Source organism: Festucalex cinctus, chromosome 16 (assembly GCF_051991245.1).
Source record: "Festucalex cinctus isolate MCC-2025b chromosome 16, RoL_Fcin_1.0, whole genome shotgun sequence".
Classification (NCBI taxonomy): Eukaryota; Metazoa; Chordata; class Actinopteri; order Syngnathiformes; family Syngnathidae; genus Festucalex; species Festucalex cinctus.
The window spans coordinates 25,523,568-25,538,585 of NC_135426.1; the positions used below are offsets into that span (position 1 = coordinate 25,523,568).

The 15,018-nt window shown below is 45.0% G+C and overlaps 2 protein-coding genes across 11 annotated transcripts in view; one reads left to right on the forward strand and one right to left on the reverse strand.

Annotated features, from left to right (window-relative positions):
* LOC144003042 (uncharacterized) overlaps positions 1-15,018 on the forward strand; it is a 365,050-nt gene that overhangs the window by 135,189 nt on the left and 214,843 nt on the right. The gene's annotated exons all lie outside the window — the stretch shown is intronic.
* Positions 1-15,018, reverse strand: part of pcdh7b (protocadherin 7b) — an 84,086-nt gene that overhangs the window by 31,559 nt on the left and 37,509 nt on the right. For 2 of the 6 annotated variants that reach the window (XM_077498793.1, XM_077498796.1), the window contains exon 2: positions 8,149-8,344. The exons of 2 other annotated variants lie outside the window; for them this stretch is intronic. In XM_077498793.1, coding sequence (XP_077354919.1) covers positions 8,149-8,344 — 196 coding nt within the window. Of the gene's footprint in view, positions 1-8,124; positions 8,345-15,018 lie in introns of all 6 variants that reach the window. 2 more of the 6 variants (XM_077498791.1, XM_077498795.1) reach the window with 1 other exon arrangement.

Here is a 15,018-nt window from a genome sequence, read left to right on the forward strand (position 1 = left end):
TCATGACGAGAGCATTTGCGGGAATTGGTCAGCAGGGTCTAAGCCTGGATAATGCCCCAAAGACCGTCGTAAAGTCGCCCCAAAGCAAGCGCAATAATAAAAGTCCTCATGCAAAGAGGAAAGCGCAGATCATAAACAATCAAGAAATGCCATTTTTATGCCAAAAAACATCTGCTGTCATCCTAATCTGCGCTTGCTTTCCACTAAGATTAAACCGGACCCCCTGTGAGCTCAAGTGGGTTAAATCTGCCTCCAAATTTGTCTTTCTGAATAAATGTGTGTGCATCTGAGCAATCGGTCCTGCTTTACCTCCAATTCAAATAGCGTCAACTTGTCAGCCGAGTTCATCAAGTAGATAACGAGTCCAACTTGCAAAGTGCGCGCGTGAACCCAATCTGTCACTCGGCCCGTTTTCCCAAAAGTCGACGACTCGACGCAGGCGGGAAGCTCGACTGACTCCCACCGCGACAAAACAACAAGCGCGGAATGCGTCTGAACGCGGCGACGCGTAGCCGGCCCGTCACCCGCTTCAATCCGATCAATCCCTTGTGGCCCTTTGAGAGGCTTTTGTGACCTGTCCGGCAAACCTTGCGAAAGTGAAGCCGTAGACAAAGACAAATGCGATTGCTTGAGCGCCGCAGGTCGGCCATTAGTCTGCGGGCTGATGCAAACAAAAGAACAGGAAGCAGCCAGTCAAAACATTTCACCAGGTGTGCTCTAGTCTGTGCTGTTTATGTACAACACTTTGTATACAGCAATGCCTGTTCTTAAAGCGCTTTATAAATAAAGTTGAGTTCAAGAAACACAAGCAAAATGACATTAATATGAATTACAAAAAACAAAGTTCTCAATTTTTTGTCTTATTGGTTAGGTTTACGCTAAAATAAAGGCAAATGAGCCATGAATTAATATGAAAGATTATTACATGTACTTCAGTGTACCTCAAATTGCAGCCTCGACCACATTTCCATGTCAATTAGAACTGATCTCAATTGTTCGGCCCTTTTCGAAAGAAAAAGGCGTGGTTGCTCCATTTGCAGCTTTCGGATGCATATTCATACCGAGAGGAAAATGCAAGCTGAGCCCCAACCGACCACCACACGCTCAGCCCCCACCGTGATAATTCTCGAGCCGTCAGCACGTCGTGTTATGCGCATACTGCTGACGACTTTTCGCTGCGGCTTCAAATCCGAGAAAGGAGGCCAATGCGGCGGCAACAATGACGGCTGGGAAAACGTCTCGTGTACTATTCGCGCGAAGCAAAATAGCACAACACTGTCGCCTTTTAAATGGGTCAACAACGCGAGCAGCAAACATTTGGCTTTCCCCTAATGGACGTGCGCGGCCGAGACGGACGGACGGACGGACGGCCGTCGTAAGTCGTGCTGGCCTTCATAAAACATGCATGACGCTAATGCTCGCCGTTTCGTGAATCGCCGCCACCTTTTGTGTCAAAGCCTGTCGGTCACAGAAGTCGCCGCGCGGCGCCGCGACGGGAAGGAATTAACGCCATCCGCTTTCCCTCTTTGGGATCGCTCGGGGTGAGGAGATAATGAGCATCCTGCAATATTTAGATACTTCTGTAATCCTCGTTTTCTTCACCAGCGTAATTGTCTCCGTGAGCTCCTTGAACAACTCCATGAAGGAAATAAAAAGGAGGGAATAATAAAATAATGGCCGCAAAAAATGTATCCTTTATGATTTTGTTTTGTTTTGCGTATAGAATGAGAACAACTCGTAGTGTGGACGTCCCCTGACCTGAACCCAATGGAGAGCATTCAAATCATGTTTTTCCATTGTCATGAATGCAAATGACGAAGCCAGTTACTGTGGTTTTAAATGAGGCAAAATCTGGCTCAATAATTATGTACTTTATAAAAACATTATTGGACTTCGATAGCCGTAATTGGCAGTCAATGCGTTAAATTCTGCTGCATGTCGTGCGCCCGCGTTGGCCACCTGGGAGCAGCTTAAGACGGATATGCTGTTTGAGCGATACGCTGACTGAGAGATTATGAATCAACAAGCAATCATATTGCAACAGTCTCCTGCCTAAAACTCATCACTAATATTAGTTGTCTACGCAGAGAATAAAGATAATATACCAGTCTACATGTTGTTGAACCATTTGTGTTCAAACTGTTGCCGAAAGGCGTAAAGCATCACAAAGTAGATGCTAATTAGCATTAGCATGAAGCTGACGGAAAAACTCTTATTTCCACGTTATCCAAACATTTTGACCGATCTTTCAAGGCAAACCGAATATCGTGTGCTATAACTACATAAACATGGTGGGCACCATATGAAAGATCGCTTTCCATTCTTTGATTAGGAAAAAAAGTATGTTTGAATGACAATCAAGTGAAAATAGAAAAATAAGGAGGAAAACAAGCTTTACATTGATGCTATTTTTTGTTTGGTCTGTGAATTAGATTGAATGTGACGTAGGCTTTGATCATTCACATCATCCTTGAAAACGTACCATTTCCCAAGAGCCACCATGTGACAGCCCATTGAAAAGAGATACAATGTTGCCATCTGCTGGCCATAGTTAGTGGGTGTTTTTGATTCCACAACCCATTGACCAGGCATCGCTCCACTAGACTTTGCATTGTCCATTGATTCAATACAAAACAAAACGAACCTTTATGGGAGGTTACATCATGATTTTACCAATCGTTATGAAACATTTTTGCCGGTAAAAGAGTGAATAGGGTTGCTTGATTATGTCCAAAAATAATCCCGATTATTCAAACGATGAGATATTTTTTTGGGAACAAAACGAGAAAATGTTTCAGCATTTATTTACAAATGTGATTTATTTGTTCACAATTTCCAAAAAATGCTGCTTATCGGAAAGTGTGTCCAAATAAAGGCTTGAAAAAGCCGGCCTCTCAGCCCAGAACTTGTTGATTTGGACAAGTATCTCCAATGTCAGAGGTTAAGCAGCTGGCGAGCCCGGTCGCTGCATACATAATACAAAGTGAGGGCGAGGACGAGAACGTGCACCAACATCGGCGAATGGGGGGAAAAAAATACGTGTACACATTTTGGTGATTCCTTTCTTGAAAGGTCAAAATATTGCGAAGGTGCACAGATGCCTCCGTCCAATCGGGAATCGAATCAATGTGATCAATGGCGTGCACGCGGAAGATATCTCGCTCCAATTTTTGCCCGTGATTCCGTCAAACGATCGATTCGTGTTTGCTGCGGACACGATTTCCAATCAGGCCAACGCGTTTCACAATCACCGCAAATGAAACGGCGCTGCCTCGTCGCCGTGTAGCGAATTCGTACCTCCAGAAACGTGTTCCTGGCAGTTATTATGCACCACCCGTATGTGCGTTGCGCTCCCGCTCCTCCGCTATGAGATATGTTTGGCGGCTCCATGAATGAATGCATGAGGCGCCGCCGTCCGAGTGTCAAAGCTACAGAATGCGTGAACACCTGAATGTATGCGTGTGTGTGTTTTTTTTGTATTCCAGCACATCCCCGCTCGAGTGAGAAAACAAGCAGCGATGCCCCCCTCCCCTTTTTGTTGGCGCGAAGTCAGCAACATATGCACAGTCCTGGCACAATGAGCTTTTCAAAGGAATGACAACGACTGCGTTCCAAGTCTTACAGCTCATTCGCATGCACTTACAACAAAACGTTAGGACACAAAAAGATGATGTCGGTGGGAGGGAAACCACCAAAATGCTCCGCCCGTTATGCGCTATCGCCACGGCGATGCGAGCTGGAGAATTGTTTGAATCTGAGCCAGACTTTCTGCTTGACTGCATACAAACATGACTGCAGGCCCTCATTAAAAACACAATCATGTATTGGCGCCGCCGCGACAAACTTTTTTTTTTTTTTCTTTTCTGTGTTGCAACTCAAAAATCCCTTGACGATTGAACAGATTTGACCATGTATTATTATTCAAAACAAAGGCGCTCCGCAATGGGCCGTCAAGTTTAGAAATGATTCTCTTGCTTGCTGTTGCATTTGGATTTCTTGGCTCCATCTTGGCGGAGGTCCACATTGCACCATTTCCATGTCAAATTCTGTTTAAAATGGCACTTTGGTCATTATTATTGCTGTTATGTGCTTCTAATGATTAGAATTACCAACTACAGTTTGTGTGCTGTTGCTAATGTGCTCCAATAAAATTAGTGTAAATGTTAATAATGGAACGTGTAATGGTGTAATTCATATACAATATTTAATAATATATAAATGCCTTCTTAAAATAATCACTGAAGTAATTTTTTCAGATTTTTCAGAAAACATAAAAATTTACCATTTTCATGATGAGGAGATAAAATTATGATTTCTTATAATCATATAATATAAATAATATTTGATATATGCAATCTGTAGTATGAAAATAAATTGTATAATAAATACATACTGATTATTATCATCAATGATGTTGTAAATGTGGATTTTATGTTCCGTTGCCATGGAACGTGTTGAGGGATTTCTTGGGTGCACAACGGGGGCTTTATGGGGTTTATGGCGTGCGTCGGCGTGCAGAGGCAGTGAGGAGGAAGCCGGACGTTTGGATGCGGCACAAGATTTGAATACCTGCCTGCTCCAGCCGAGCAGCGATCAATCACTTCTCTGTCAAGCGCCACTCCCCACTGGCGTCTTATCCAGCGATGCCTCTTTTTTTTTTTTTTCCCCACCTCCTCCACCTCTTCCTCTATTTATTTTTCTTTTTTTGTCCATTCATTAATGAATTTTCTCCTTCTATATCGCCTTCCTGCTGTTCCATCTGCTGTCTGAGCTTCTGTTCTGCCGTGTTAGTCATTCGCTCGCCGGCGAGAGTCCCTCGCCCCGCCTTATCTCCTCTTGTTCTGCCTATCTTGCTCACTGTCGCCTGGCCTGGGGGGATATCACATAAAGAAGGAGGGGCGGCGAGGAGCAGGTGATGGATAGGAGGCACAAAGTAGAAATCTACAGGCGCTAAAAAAAGGTGCTGAGAGCTGACACGTTTTTATTGTCTTGTGAAAATCTACCATCAATGCGAAAGACAAAAACGAGCGTTGATATCGCCACGACAAACAGTCGAGGCAACTGGGAAGCGAAGCATATACCAGTACAGAATATGCCTTTTTCCCAACCCCAACTGAGAATAATTTTGTTATCAGTCCTGATTGCCGTTTTTGCCGTTTTTGCATTCTGGGGTTTTGTGTGCACACATGGGCTGTGACCTTTGAGAGGGGGACGGCTAATCTGCATGCCTTCTGCCTCCACAAGCATCCATCCATCCCTCCACCACGTTTGGGGAAATCAACCCGAAGACCAGCGCTGTTGCCGCTCTTGCTCTTGAAATATGAATGGTTTTAATTCAACACACTTTCTTTGCCATCTGCCGCCACTATCGGGCCTGCCTCGTTAGCCCACGCACGCACACACATGCACTCATTATTAACTGGACTTTGTCAGGCACAACAACAAGGATGTAATGAGGAAGCTCATACAAGATGAAATATTGAAAGTCAAGGTCAAGAAAAGAAGCAGACATAACCAACTGGCCAAACGTCCCCACGTCTGTTTTGTCGATTGTCATACCGACAACTGCAACATTTGTAATCTCCCAGTCAGGGAAATGTTTGCTCCCCTGTCTGGCAGTCAGTGCAGAAAGCGTGTGGGAGGGATGCTCGGACGAGCTATTACTCTTTTTAGAGGCTGCAATATATTTGCACTCTTCATCCGTCTTGGCAGTCGGCGTGAATGAACTCTCCGTGATGTCCGGGCCAGTAAAAGGTTCTTCGATCTGCAAGTGATCATCCTTAAGGTGCCGCCTCGGCTTGCGGGAGCGTTGTAACGATTTTCTGGCTCCCGGCGACTCGCTTTGCCTGCAAAGTTGTCAGAAAACGTACAGACGGGCAACTGCCTTACCCGGGAACGCTAAATTTGAAATCGAAACAAGCTAAGGTAAAGGCTCTGTGACTCTGTGAGTCACACGGCTGCTTCAAATGGCGCAGACCTCGTCATGTGGCCAGCGCACTTTTGCAAAGGTGGGAGGAAGTCACAAGTTAAGTCTCAAGTGTCAGCCTGCAAGTCCAACGTTGCTGTGGCAGAAATCACGGTAGAAGAGTTGCTTCGAAGACAAGTCAAGACTTTTACAGCCACAACGTACACTATATACAGATATTGTGTTAGTTCACTCTTCTAACTCATCCCTAATATTTTGCTATTTTAATGGTTCCAAAGCCGAAACACAAACAACTAGCTATCATTAGATAAACTGTTAATTCTGCTATCCTGTCTTTGTGTGTTTTCTAGTAATGGCTGGGTTGAGATGACATAGTTGTTGTGTCTCTTGTCTATGAGTTGCAAACATAGCCAGGAGCATTTCTCAAAACACAATGCCTGAATACAAATGTAATCATCTTTGGAGCACGCTCCATAGCGTGCGTTGCATGAAGTGGCCTCTGCACTCCGCATCATCGCATACGCTTCGAAGTACAACACAAGGAAAGAACTTTTCTTTTGAAAAACAAAACAAATGGCACACATCATTGAAATGCACATTTTCAAACGTACAGGCAACACTTTTCAACTTATGTACTTCAGGTCGAGTCACATGAATACCAAGTCAAAGTCAAGTCGAGTTTTAGTCAAGCAAATCCCAAGTTCTCAAAAAATGAATTCTGACTCGAGCGCTCCACCTCTGACATACAGTATAGCGCCGGCGGCTGCTCTGATTCCGAGCTTTGCCATTGCTTGGGATGCTGTTGTTTATTTGGCGAATAAGTCCAAGAGGGTGGGAAAAGCCACCGCCAGCCACGCCTTCCAGCGATGCGGTGATCAAGAGCAGAGCACGAGTCGCGGCGCCAGAAGAATTTAATTGGCCGTTTCGGAATATCTGATGGGGTGTGGGGGTGAACTCATGAATAAGTGAAGGGGCCCAGCTGTGCATCAGGATCAAGAAGGCAGCAACATTCCAGATGCCGTCCTCTTGAGTCATATCCTGTCGTGAACGCCAACTGACGCCCTCTTGAGGAGGAGACACGCATACGCGAGTGAGCTAAGTTCTTCCTCAAGGATGCTTTAGCTTCCTTTTCACGGATTGGATAGCAGCACTAGGCGCAAATTATTTCCCGCCTAATTTATGGAAGCAGGGAAATAATGTGTATATTTTTGACACATCTACAAGGTAGATCTATCTGCCTACTAAGTCCAGCTGCTCATCTGACATCAGACAGGTTTGGGTTGCTTGAGAGAGCAAAGGTGAGGCAGTTGATCCAGTTATCTAGATGACTCGTATTTGTCTTAGATTGCTGCCAGTGAAAGTTGAGGCTGACATTGCCACACAAAGAGATGAACTCTGATATGAAGAAATTCCCCTAAAACCTGAGCTCTATATATAGCTTGATTCCGGACTTGGCTTATCTGATTGCCACTTGTAGTTAAGAAGTATGAGCATCACTTTCACTCAAATGGAAGTTGGTCGAACTCCTCCTACTTGAGTCACTCACAATCTCACTCAAAGGCTGAAGTCTTTACACAGTAGGTCTATCCCACGTTTAGAGAAATATTAGCTCTTTCATGCGGGCCTCCAGGCAAACACACAGCAACTGCCAACACAGCTTCTTACCAATTCAAGTCGGGTATTAGCCCCCCGTTGTTGCCCCCCCTCCCCCCGCCCTTTCACTTTATTTCGAAGACAAGGCGAGATACAGTGCAGAGAGATGCAGTTCTTTCGGAATCATCCAAAGCAGCCTCCAGAAAAAGGGGAACGTTGGTCTGAAAGATTTTGATGTCGGAGTTTTGCACAGTGTACTAGTGGTTAGCGCGTGCCCTGTGATTGACTGGCAACCAGTCCAGGGTGTACCCCCGCTTCTCGGTAGGCTCCAGCTAACTCAGAAAACTAATGAGGACAAATGTAGAAGGTGGATGGATGGATGGATGGATGGATGATTCTACTACAAGCCGTGTTGTGTACATGTCAGCACATTACAGCGAATCCCCTATCCCGTTGCAGTTTCAAGTTTGTTTCTAAATACCCAGACAACCTCTGTGACGTCTGTGACTGTCTACCTGCCATCCCGCTGAGATGCTTTGGGCAGTATGTGCGTGTATGTGTTCCCTCTTATCTTATCTGAATCTCCTTTCAGTGTTTGCCCCTACCATTTTCCATGTGCTCTGCCTCACCGACACTGCCATCCGGCGTGGTCCTCTCGTAGCTGTCCTCGGGCAGGGGCAGGGCGCCCAGTCGGGGCCCCGACGAACTCTTGCTGCTCGGCGTCTCGGACTCGTCCAGGCCGCTGTCGTAGCAGCTCTGCAGCGATCCCTGCTGGTGAGGGTCCTGGGGCTGGCTCACCACCGAGAAGGTCACTCGGCGAAACGGCTATAAGAGAAACCAAATGGCCGGGGGTCACTATAAAAGGGATGCTTAGAGGGAGTTCTGTCCTCAGAAGGGAGTTCAGGGAAGAAACAAAGCAGACCGGTGTAAGGAGGCTTTTCAGGATGATTCCAAAGAGAGTCAAAGGAGTTGCCAGTCATACAGTGATGCTAAAGCTAGCTACTTCAAAGTGATTCCCCAAAATTAGCACTTCCACATTTGCGACTTTGTTTATTTGCTGATATATTATGGAACATATCAACCCAAAGTTTGCTTTTGCCTCTCTTCAGATGCGGCTATTAAGAGACCATGTGGTCTACATTGCCTGATAAAACCAGAAGGCGTGTTTAATGCAGTGCTTCTCAAATAGGGGGGTGCGTTTGACCTTGGGGAACATGCTTTATTATTATTATTATTTTTACTGTCCTAGAATAAAGTGCAATTGCACCTCCACTACATTAGGGGGCAGTGGCGCTCTCATTATTGGCAGAGTGTGCACACAGAGCAGTCGCTCGGTGGTGTAGGGGTTTGGTTTGCACCGAGCAAGCGCGCTTTGCACACAGCAACAAAAAAAAATAAAAAAATCAGCACAAATTATTTTATATATTTTTGTTTTGCAGGTTAAAGTTTTTATTTTAATATTGTGCTCCTGAGTTAATGTTTATTAATTGATGTTGATTTTATGTAATTGTATTTTTCCCTATCATATGGTTTGACATGGTCAGTCAAAAAATGTTTATAGTTTAATTAAGGATTTAATTTTATTTTTGAATTTCAGATGCACTTTAAATCTTTTCTGTTACAGTTAATAAAGCTATTCTTTGTTGTCCATATAAGTTGGTCCATATGTATTTCTTTTTTTATTCTCTTATACGTGAATACGGGTAGTGTTATGCAGAGGTGTGCTTGTAACAATTTTATAGACAAATGATACTATTTATAGTCGCTTGCGAGATGTTTTCTCCTTACTGGGAGGGGCATGACAGAAAATAATTGAGAAGCACTGGTTTAATGCCTTATACCATATGTGTAAAAGGCTAGTGCACATATTTGTTTGCTTTTGCTATTGATGAGCTTCATGGGAAGGTGGCTCGTTTATGTTGGCTAATCAAACTACTGAATACAGTCATTTATGTAACATGGATTGATGATTGTGTACATGCTAGCTGCATGGTTTGCTGCTTTGCTGATAATCCTTTTTCCATGGTCTTACAGACTATAATAAATCTATCCAAATGGAAACTTTTGGGAATGCAAAGACTTGAAATCTGATTAGCGGCAGGGCATGAATAGCATGTTTGCCAACCAAGGAGCACAACTAAATGTTCTCCTCCAGTAGTTCCCAACAAATGTCATGACTTTTTAACACCCACAAATGCATCGATAGGACTCTGCGGACCAGACCTGTAAACATGGCTGCCCCTCAGCCTTGGAGGTAGCCCGCAGGGGATAGAATGTTTTTCACTTATTTACTGAAGAAGGATGGTGAGCGAACGAGGGCCCTGCGAGCCTGAGCAGCATTCTGCAGTTTGTGCGGAGGTAAAGATAAGAGCGTTCCGATCCGGCGGAGTCTTTGCCAGAGCAGCCGCTGTCGATACGTGTTGCTTGATCGAAGGCGTTATTGAGCAGTGTCGGTGAGTTAAGCAGTAACAGCATTTCATTAAAGTAGAAGCCTCTTTCTTTGCCCTCCCTCCCCCAGTCTCGGTCGCTCTCCCTCTCCCTCGCCGCGTCCGCGGCTCTCAATCCCTGTCGGAGTGCCGCACAGAGGTAACGGCAGAAGGGAGGCGGTGAAAGACATCGAGTCAGCACTTCAGCCGTTAGCACAATAAATGGCTCGACAAATGCTCAATGCAGTTCGTAATTAGATGCAAACATCGTCCCAGCTCGCCCTTGTTGCTTTCTGACATTCCCAAGTCGTTATTCAATCATCCCCCCCCCCACATCGTTGGTGTCTTTTTGTTCCGAGTATATTCAATTCCATGCTTTTATTTCCTCTTCGAGCTGCCATTTTGTATCCCAAACGTGTCGGAGAGTAAAAAATCCAAATTGTCATTTGAAGCGTGCAGTGTAAATGCAGCCTTGAACAATTCTGAATCTTTGCCCGACTTCTCCCACAATGCACTGCTGTTTGTCTGTGAACGTGCATTTATTTAGTTACTTCCACCTAGTTCGCTTTCTCCGGCTGACTGGCGCACACAGCAATCCTGGCAATAAATCATGTTTCCGTGTAATTACAATCAACACTCAACAAATGAATCGGTATAAATATTCATGCAGATCTCACTCGGATAGCCAAACATTTGTTGTGTAATTAAAACCGTGGACCCAGAAGGAAAACGTCTTCGTGAGTGTAACAACACTTGAGTCGATGTGAAGATGTTAAATGTTGCTTTTGTTGGTTTGTTTTGTTTTGTGTGAGGTGTTGCTTGTGGCTTTGTCCAGTGGAGTGGCACACTGTCCTGGGAAAACACAAATGCAATGAACGCTGCCTAATCAATTGGAACCGCTCGGGCAGGGAAAAGCGAGAACTAGTTTGTGGAAATGAAGCTTGGGGAAATATTTTATTCACCTGAATTTCCTCTTTTATTTGCTGCGCAGTGAGATGGCGGGAAAAGCTAATTTGCTTGCAGAGCGGCTACGGAGTTCACGCCAGGATTGCCGGCGGCTTTGGATCGGAATCTGCTGTAAGCGCCATCTGCAGCGTGACCTTTGCTCCTTCCTTTTCTCAAACTTTTCCATCTGTGAAACATTTCGTTCTTTCTTTCCCAGGTTCAAGTTGACATAGTGGAAGCAAGTGTTTTTAATCAGATGTTGCTAATATAGAGTACAGTAATACAGTACAGTGAGTATTCATGAAGAAGAAATTCACCAATTCAGCTCGTCACTAAAAACTCAGCTATTATCAATAAGAATTTTGCAATCTTCACGGAAAATGGAAATGTGAACACAAAACGCAACAGTTTACGTTCACAAGTGATGTTGGCCGGATGTTCTGAAGTTGGCTGCTGCGTCGGTTTGAATCTTTAAATACTCAAGTGTGACGCATCTCAGTCAAGGTACAGTCAATCCTAATCATTTTTAGGATGAGTTGGCAATTGTATTTTCTTTTTTGCGATTTGCAGCAGGATTTACTGTATAATAACTCAAATACGGAGTTATATGCCAAAATGTGAGGGGTTTCTTTACAGTTTTTGCGGAGAAGAAGCTAAAAACGGGCTGTCTGTCAGCGTTAGGGTGGAAATGGCTGCGGCGGCGCGGACTTGACCCCCTCTCAGTACCCTTTCGGGCCGCGTGCATTTGTTAAGGCTGACCGACAACATGCCCTCCTCCCACCTCCCGGCCTTAAAGTTCACCCATGTGCCAATCAAGTCCAGCGAGGGAAGCACAACGCACAACCAAAAAGTCCAGCTTGTAAAAGAGAAACCTTTTATTCCCGACCATTACTTGAGATGGTGTTTTACAAGGCTGACCCAGTGGAAAGCTAATCAAAGTTCCCGCAACAAATCACTTTGACAGACAAGTTTGTTTATGCTAACGCTATTTCAGGAACTAGTGTACTGTTGTATTGTGGATATTTTCAAGCCGACTAGGATTCAGAATTGGAAATCAGAGATGAGAAAAAGATCAAAAGCTCAACATGTTGCTCTGCTTGTATGCTGAAACGCACACATAGAAACGCACAAAGTGCTGCGCCCGGCCCCAGAGGAGCGTGGCTTTTAATGTACGACTTTCATTACAAGTTAGCACTCGTTTGCTTTATGGCGAGCAGATGCCGCGACCGGCTTCTCTGAGGGGGAAGCGGAAAGCGGTGCGGCGCCGCGCCTGTGATTGAAAGCCAGCTGCGACAGCCACGGGTGATTGAGCAAAGCTGCCATCCTTCCAGATGAACAATGCAAACAAAGTCACAGGTAGATTTGGAGGCTTAACCCGGCCCATTTCCTGTCTGGGAGGGGAAAGAAAAGACGCGGCTTTTCTGACTTAAGCCAGTGAAAATAATGCGCGACCTCTTGGGCTTGATTTTCTTTTCTTTGCCGCTGAACTGTCAGCGTGGTTAGCGCGTTGTTTGGAATTATTGGTACACTAACAGCTTCGTTCGAGTCTCGCATTTGGCGGCGGTGTTGTAACTCCAGCTGTAAATACCTTCAGCAGATGGCAGCAAAGATGAAGGGATAGGGGGAGATGGAAGGAGCGGCTCAAATTTTGAGTTGAGTGAGTAAGCGAAAAATCGGCAATCAAGTTTGAAATGAAGAAGCCGTGTTTCATTTTTAATGGGTGAGCAGACGGAGGCCTGGGAAACGCCACCCGAGACGCACGGAGACTGCCAAGTCAACGTGTATCCCAATGTGACAGATAAACCCGGCTGTAATTCTACTCGTGTGGATTTGAACAATCATCAGTGATAGATGAGAGAAATGCCCTCAAGGTGAATGTCCAAAGGGGGTCATCAATTGCAATCTGATCAGGGTGGGTTGAGGTTCTGTCCAGTTGCAGTTCACTTTATTACAGGTCAGCTTAAAAACACAGGAGTGCTATTGTCCAAAAAATACAAATGGTTTCTTGTGGACGGTCTCTTAGGTGAGCGACCAGGGGAATTTGAGTCAGGGCGAGTCCTTGGAATGTTGGCAATAAATGCCGCAGCTTCCTCAGAACGGACTCCCGCCGAGTCCAAAGTATCACGTTCTGGCCCGACCCCCGCCCACCGTCGAGCTCTGGCTCTCTTTTCACTTCCTTGCACGTCTCCTCGGTGCGCCGAATCCTCCGCCTCCGCACGCACATTCCTCCCGTAAGGAAAGGCAGGATGAGGAGATGAAACCGGCGCAGCGACTTCCAAAAAAACACCCGAGACTCCCGGAGAAACGACTTTTGCGAGTTCAGCGTTTGGAAATTGTCCTGCTCTACTTAGTCTCAAACAATACATCATTCGACGTCCTTTTACACAGCCAGGCACACAAGGACACCCGCAGCTTCTGCTTTTTTGCCTAAAATGTGAACATACCAAAACAGACTTAAGAATAATAGTTTGGATTGATGTCGGAACTGCGGAATGGCGACAAGCAGGAACTTAGTATCCTTTTCACGCCTCTGTTTTATCAAGTGGCTATTGTTCCAAGTTGAACACTATGAAGTCTTTCCAGGGCCATTTCTTCCAACATCTTAGCTTTCTCTGGTCAAGAATATGACTTTCAATGGTGTCTTGAGGCACAAAGTGTCTCCATTGGGATCCCTTTTTATTCTTCCCAGGACCCTCTTTGGATGGCAAAGGGGTATTGGGAAAGACGGATTCCAGTTTAGAATAAAAGGGAAATGATGTTTTCTCTCTCTCTCTATCCGCATCCCCCTTCAAGCCTTTTCTTTTCCCACTGTGTTTGGAAGAGTGCCATGGTTCCACTTTCATATTAGCATGTACCGGGTGCTCACAGCTACGGAGACGAGTGGGGTGAGAGGGGGGACAGAAAAAGAAAAGATCACACGGTTACTTTCTTAAAGTCTGCGCTAAACTTTTAATTGCTCTTCAAGAGGCGGATTAGGTCAGTGGTGTAACAGAGATACGATTCTTCAGGGACGCATTTGAACATCACCACAAGCTTAGCCAGAGAGTTTGTTGGTTTGGTTTGGAGTGGGGATGGGGGAGGGGCTTGGTTGAATGGGTTGAGGGATCTGAGTCCCCATCCTGTTACTTTGAGATAGACTTCAGTCACCAAGCAAATAACCTACCGTAATTGCTGGACTATAAGGAGCACCTGATTATAAGCCGCACCCACTGCATCTCGAAAGGAAAAAAACATTTTGTCCATACATAAGCCGCACCTGACTATAAGCCGCATGTGCCCACATTGAAAATTAGATATTTACAAAGAAAGACGGTACAATGTAAGTGAGGACCGGTGACCACTTTCATTATTGTAAGCAGAAGATCTCGCTTACCCGCTTTCAACTCGCTCGCAGAATGCAGGCAAGTCGTTCTTCCCCATGTCATGTACAATCATGGCGTCGCAGCACAATTAAATCACCACGTAGCAACAAACGAGAAAGCACTACCAAAACCAATCCAACAACTAGACCACTAACTAGCAGAATAATTAACACAGAACATGCATTTTAAACACCCTTTCAATCGCCTTTCAAGCTCCCAGCGACGCTACACATGCTCGAATGCTGTTAGCAGTATACTAAAACATACGCTAGCACATGCTAGCTCTAGTTTTTAAAAAGGCGGAGAGCAATAGGCGCACCCCCCCCCCCCCCACCCTCCCCACACTCGCTGATCGCGTCATCTTCGCATATTAGTATCAATCCAACAATTAAGTTTAAGTGGCTCGTTAAGCTTTAAAACAAGCAAAAAAGGAAAAAACAACAACAAAATGAGGACACATGCTCACTTGAACACGCACGCTTTAACTTCATGGCAGAAGTTCCCCTTTCTTTTCATGTATCCTTCCGCCAATGGCCTCATTCACAGTACAAAATAGATCCCCAAAGATATCAATGTGAAAATAAATCAATTTGTCGATGGGAAATCCTCCCACACAGAAAGGAAAAAAAGATCAAATATTCTCTCGCTTCCAGTGTTAATTTCATTAATTTTATGACTACAAATGCTTGTTACGGTTCAGGATGAAAAATTCATATATTAGTCGCATCACCATTGAAAGCGTGAGAAAAAAGTGGCGGCTTATAGT